The sequence below is a fragment of the Blastomyces dermatitidis genome, assembly GCF_000003525.1.
Source record: "Blastomyces dermatitidis ER-3 genomic scaffold supercont1.6, whole genome shotgun sequence".
Classification (NCBI taxonomy): domain Eukaryota; kingdom Fungi; phylum Ascomycota; class Eurotiomycetes; order Onygenales; family Ajellomycetaceae; genus Blastomyces; species Blastomyces dermatitidis.
Genome location: NW_025544779.1, coordinates 5347544 through 5353867, shown reverse-complemented (window position 1 = coordinate 5353867; position 6324 = coordinate 5347544). Strand labels below are relative to the sequence as shown.

The window sequence follows — 6324 nt, the reverse complement described above, 5'->3', positions numbered from 1 at the left end:
CTCTAGATAATTCAGTTAGTTCTTGACTTTAGTATAATAGAGATCTGTTATTATATAGATAATAGCTTCTTCATCTTTTATATTATATAGCTAAGCTTATAAGTTAATTTCAAATATAAACTTATAAAAGCTTTTATAGATTGTAATTTAATAAGTAATCTTAAGTAATCACAGCTTAAGAAAGTTTCTTTTCAGTTTATAAGTATCTCTGAAGATTATGTCTAGAAACTCAATTCAAGAATGTTTACAGACAGTAAGTATTTCTTATAGAAAAATAACTTGCTTCTGTGAAAGATGCTTAAGAATGTTCTTTACTAAGATTGATTTATTCATGAATTTAGAGAATTCTTCTATCACAGATGCAGAGAATGATATTCTATAAGTGATTAATAATGTACGAGGTCTACGCCGATTAGATCGGTATAATATTGATAGGTCTTATATAACAAAGATAAAAACGCTAGAGAAGGAAAGAAAGAGAAAGTGCAAGAATCAGCGATTGAGGTGGATATTTATATGTGTATGTGGTGGCGTACGCGGTGGAGCTTCGGGGCGGAAGAATATATGCGCGTTCGTAGTAGCCGAGGATCGGTGATCGAGAATGGCCGAGGATCGGAGCGTACGTAGGATCTGTGGAGTGTAACGGAATAGTCTATATGATTGATCGGGGTGGCGGCCGAGAATGGCCGAGGATCGGAGCGTACGTAGAATCTGTGGAGTGTAACGGAATAGTCTATATGATTGATCAGGCGCAGCCCGCCACAAATAAGTTCTCTAAGACTTCTTTTACAGAGATTATTCATAATTTAAGTGACTGCTTCTGAGTGTCTGTGTAGAGTTTATAGAGATTAAAGTATATAAGTTTCTAGTTCTTTCAGTTATAATAGATAGTTGCTGACTGACTGAGCTTGAAATATAAGAATAAGTGCTTACAGGTGATTATTCAAGTGTTTGCAGCTTGATATAATATGTACTATTAACTACTAAAAGTATTCATAGTAGAAAGATAAATGTAGAAATTAAATGTATAATAGCATTCAAGCTGAGTTATAAATAGTATTTGTGAACTTCAGTCTATATAGTTGTGTGTAGTCAAGGGCCGCTAGCCCTATTGATTACACAAGAGATAGGAATAGAGGTAAAGGATTTGTGAGGAGCGGGATTTCTTACACATATTATCAGAGATTTATAATGTCTTTTATACAAGCTTACTCTGCTATACTGTCACTGATCTATTCTCTTCTCAACTGACTTCTGACTGACAGCTGTCAGAGATTATAGAAGAAGATAATAAACTTAAATAAGAGATTGAAGATATTCTTGATAAGAGACTCTGTAATTACAGCTGATAATATCTTATAAAATAAGTTAGTTATAATTATCTAATCTGAACTCTGAGCTCTGTGTTTTCTGAAATAACAGCTCTTGACTGATGAGAACTACATACAATCTCACTTCTGAAAAGAGAGAGTTAATGTGATAGGCTGTGTCTGATGAATTATATATACTATTTTATTACACTTTATACATTTCTGCTAAAAGCTCTGATTCTCAGTTATTAATTCTTCACTGAAAAATCAATGAAATTTCTATTCTTCTACTCTGAAGCTTCTCTATATATATGTATAATTTCTATTCTTTCACTTTGAGACTTTATTATATATGAATATAAATATTCACTCTGATTATTAATTTCTATACTTTCTCTTTTTTTCTTCTCTAATGTTTTTCACTTTTATATTATAAGATCTATAAATATTATACTGATCTATTCAGTGTAAACTTCTTACAAGTTTCATTTTAACATTTGATTAATAGTTACTTTACATATTTTTTTAATAACTAGTCTCAGCAGAATTCATGCTAAGAAATGTATAAGATCAGAATAAATAAGATTAAATATGAGATTTATAATTCTGCTAATTAGTCTAAAGATAGTAGACTGACTGATAAGATTATAAATTTTATATTTAATCTTATTTAGTCTAGTCTTATACATTTCTTAATATGAATTCTGCTAAGACTAGTTATTAAAAAAACATATAAAGTAACTATTTATCAGATCTTAAAATAAAACTATAACTTAGAAATAATAAGAAAGTAATCTTATTTAATCTTATTTAGTTTCATTCTTAGTATAAAGTTATCATTTTTAGACATTTTAAGGTTTTTTTACACTATTTTTAATTTTTTAAAAAGTAATGCTATTTAGTAATACTTAAATAAGATTTAAAGTTATTTAAAGTAATAAAATGAATTTAAATTGAGAAGTGAAAATTATGATCTTATTTTGAGAATGTGTTAAGAGTAAATAGTAAGTTTTACTAAGATAGTACAAGACTACTCTCTGATCTTAATACTATGAAATGAGATCAATTAAATTAATAATGAAACTATTAAATATTCTGATTCTAGTCTTGAACACGGTCACATAGTCAGTCTAGAAGATAGAGAGTGAAAGTGATAGAAGAGACTATATCAGTAGTAAAGAAAGTATAAGTAAGTATTTAATACTTATACATGTATAAATAGATAATAAATTATATTATTTATCAAGCTTATTTTCTTATAGCTCTGTGTAGAATAGATATATAATTACTGAACTCTATTTAATTATAAATAGAACTAATAAGATTAAACTGATTACTGAAATTATAAATTTCAAATTTAATTTCATTTAATCTGATCTCATACATTTCTTGACATAAATTCTGCTGAGACTGACTATTAAAAAAACATATAAAGAGACTATATATCAGATTTTAAAATGAAATCATGACTTGAAAAAAATAAGAAAGTAATCTTATTTAATTCTATTTAATTTTATTCTTGATATAAAGTTACTATTTTTAGATATTTTAAGGTTTTTTTTAGACTATTTTTACTTTTTTAAAAAGTAATACTTTTTAATAACACTTAAATAAGATTTAAAGTTATTTAAAGTAATAAAAATAATTTAAATTGAGAAGTAGAAATCATGATTTTATTTAGAAAATGTGATAAGAGTAGACAGTAAGTCTCACTGAGACAGTATAAGACTACTATCAAATGTTAAAACTGTGTAATGAGATCAGTTGAATTGATAATAAAACTATCAAAAAATCTGGTCCTGGTCCCAGACACGGTCACACGGTCAGTCTAAATATGATTAATATGTGTGCATAGTAACACCAGTATAAAAAATCACAAAAAAACTCAAATTTATAGTGACACTACAGGCTGCCGTACATAGTAACATAACATTACATGGTATATTCCGCACATAGCATATATTGAGTAGGCTTTTTGTTCGATTGCAGATATACATGCAAGCAACAAAATTATCAAAGACCCCTCCCTACCTGTCAAATTGTTTCTTATGTGTAGAGCGGTATGTTCTTGCTGAACACTCTAAATAATCGCATTATGAAACAAAGCCCAAATCATTGGCAAAAATCGTGACATGGTGGTCGATCTGAATTTTTATATTCTCTCAAAAATTATTTGTTCCTCATGGGTGGTTTGCAAGTAACGTGGCCTTAAATTGAACACTAAAGCTCAATGGAACCAAAGGCCACCGAGCTGTGTGAACGCCTTGTGAGGTTCCTCGTGTGTATTTATGTGAAGTCTATGTGGTTATATGTTCAGTGGCGCTTGTTATGATGATCCTTTTTTCTCCTCTGGGTGTGCCTGCTCGTAAACCCAGTCGTTTAATCCAGCCCGATTTCTGTGGGACAGGGCATATTAGATTTGGGTTGTGAAGGAAATAACACCACTGGAAAGGGACGGCCATACCTTGCAATTTCGATGGCGTAGAATTGCATGCGAACAGCTGTCATGAGAGTAAAACCGTTAGCAAATATAGTTTATTTCGTAAATTGCAAACGTCCAACGCGTCCTCCTTATTGGAAGAATCGATGATCGGAGTTTGAGATTCCAAGGAATAGACCGTACAAAAAATTGTCTCTTTCTCCCCATACTCCCATTTGGGATTGGCTCTCAACAGTGTCCCGAAGTTATAATCCTCAACCTTCTTATCGTAAGCCATGAGGAAAGATCTCCACCTTTCCTTGCCTCCCTTGCTCTTCATCTCATCCTCATCAATCGTCGCCGCAGGGTCAAATTCGGGAAACACACTCATGAAATGCTCATATATCTCGTCGTCCATTTTGGTCAAGCGCAAATTAGACCCTCGTGTCGTTTCCAGGAGGGACCAGTATGTTGTCATATGTTGAACCGCTGAAAGTGCGCAGGACGGTCAGCAAAAAGATTTTCGACGGTTCATATGATTTAATTTTGGTAAACCACACCTTTGACTGCAAACTGCTTTTCAATCTGAATTGGGCGAGGGTAGCTGTTAGATACAATCACCATACTAAATATAAGGGGGTATCAGGAGTGTGGGCGGGGCAGATATGACTTACATCCTCCAAGTTCTGGGCATTTTCCGGATCAAAATCGCTTGGTGCCGACATCTTTGGTGTTTAATGCCTGTGTTCTATACCGAGAAATGCGTAGGGTATATGTCGTGGGCCGCTTCTATTAAATGGAACGTGGTTGTGTTGCTTGCTGGAGCACTTTTCTTACCCAACCATCTAGCTTAGTCAGTCCATGACAATGAAAAATTGTAATACGCTAGCCGCAAGTAGAACTAGACTCAACTTTATGCCGTTTGTGCGGTCCAGCCCCGCCCTCCGCCCTCCGCCCCGCTCGGAGGTGAACTGGTCCGTTGACGCAGACCTGACATGGCGCATCGAGGCCGAAATTGTCTGGAGTCATTGTTATGACAATAGAAGCATCTGGATGGCTCTCCATTTGATGATTTAACCCTAAAAGCCTATCATCCAGGGACAAAACTACCAACCCATGTTTCTATAAACGTGTCGGAAAGGTTACTTTTGAGTCTCAGCGGCGTTGCGATCGACTCGTAGAGTACATGTACCTACATTCACCAAAGCTTTCGTGGGCCATCCGGAAATCTTTTGCGCAAGTTTAAGAACAGCCAACCTGTGATTCTTGCAAATACACAGGGGGAAGGTCCCTAGGATCCCACTCTTGTGCGCCTCATTCCTCCGTTTTTCGATATGTCTGAGAAAGAATTCTACCAGTACGGTGGCGTGAGGACCACACGGCAACAATTCACGTCGCACAATTAAGGCCTTCAGAGGATCTATGAGCCGCTTTGGCTGCCAATAATGAACACAATTTTGCCACCAATAGCCCGGAAATGGATGGTTAAAGCTATTAGTTACTACGGCAGCCTATAGTGACATTTGAGTCAAATGGCTTTTTTTGTGCCTTTCTGCTGTAATTTGCGGAGCGAAGTGAAGCAATATGTTAGGTGCTTTAAAAACCTGATTAGAATAGAAGGTGCAATCTTGCAGGCCTCACTCTGTGATATGATTGGTTGAAAAAATGCACACCTCATGTGACCATCTGTAGAGGAAGCCATACCGGAAAAACGTAGGCTTATTATACAACCGGGTTATGATTGTTCCGCTGTGCCAGTTGCCGACACTGTCACTGAACTGTAAATCTTAATATAATGATGAATAAGCTGTGAAATCATTGTAAACAAGTTATGAATAGGAAAAGATTATTATTGTATTAATAATGTCACTGATTTCTATCTATATAATCACTAATTCTAAAAAACATCTTATTCACTAAAATTATTCTCTATTGAAAATTTATTATATCTCTATCTAATTTCTCTCAGATTCTCTGAATTATTTCTGTGATATGCTTCTACTCTCTATTCAAGTTAATTCTCTATTTAACTCTAGCTTTTACTTCATTTCTTACTGTTTTCTGAAGCTTCTACTTCTATCTTTTCTCTCTGTTTTTTTCTTTATATGTAATTACTTCTTCTATAAGAGCTTTCACTTCTTCTCTACAGAGTCTTCATTCTTCTTTTCATATGTAATCACTTATAAGAGGCCTACACTGAATAGATCAGTATAATATTATAGATCTTATATAATAAAGAGAAAAACATTAGAGAAGAAAAGAAAGAGAAAGTGTAGAAATCAGTAATTAAAGTGAATATTTGTAAATATATATAGTAATATATATAGTGAAGCTTCAGAGTGAAAGAATCTATACATATTTATAATAGCTAAGAATTGATGATTGAGAATAACTGAGAATCAAAGTGTATATATTTAAGAGTGAAGTGAAAGAATTTATAAAGTGTAATAAAATAGTTTATATAATTAATCAGATACAGTCTATCATATTAATCTCTCTCTTTTAGAAGTATTTCTTATTAGTTAAGAGCTGCTGTTTCAGATAATGCAGAACTCAGAGTTCAGATTGATTAATTATAACTAGACTAATCAGTAA

At 33.3% G+C, this 6324-nt stretch overlaps 1 protein-coding gene across 1 annotated transcript; it reads right to left on the bottom strand.

The window, feature by feature from the left end:
• Nucleotides 1–3090: 3090 nt before the first annotated feature.
• On the bottom strand, nucleotides 3091–5290 carry BDCG_06478 (uncharacterized protein). The gene is made up of 6 exons (XM_045422213.1): nucleotides 4642–5290; nucleotides 4404–4574; nucleotides 4290–4314; nucleotides 3934–4218; nucleotides 3775–3811; nucleotides 3091–3706 (listed from the first exon to the last, which is right to left on the bottom strand). Exons 2-6 carry the CDS (start codon nucleotides 4452–4454, stop codon nucleotides 3637–3639), a joined length of 468 nt encoding a protein of 155 aa, XP_045277904.1. The 5' UTR covers nucleotides 4455–4574; nucleotides 4642–5290; the 3' UTR covers nucleotides 3091–3636.
• Nucleotides 5291–6324: the final 1034 nt, after the last annotated feature.

What these genes read in the sequence shown, in the direction of transcription:
- BDCG_06478 (XM_045422213.1), bottom strand. Translation starts at nt 4,454, where the DNA reads ATGTCGGCACCAAGCGATTTTGATCCGGAAAATGCCCAGAACTTGGAG. An exon ending in GGAGAAAGAGACAATTTTTT is followed by an intron (nt 3,812 to 3,933) that starts GTACGGTCTATT and finishes CTCTCATGACAG; the next exon opens with CTGTTCGCATGCAATTCTAC. An exon ending in TACGCCATCGAAATTGCAAG is followed by an intron (nt 3,707 to 3,774) that starts GTATGGCCGTCC and finishes CCTGTCCCACAG; the next exon opens with AAATCGGGCTGGATTAAACG.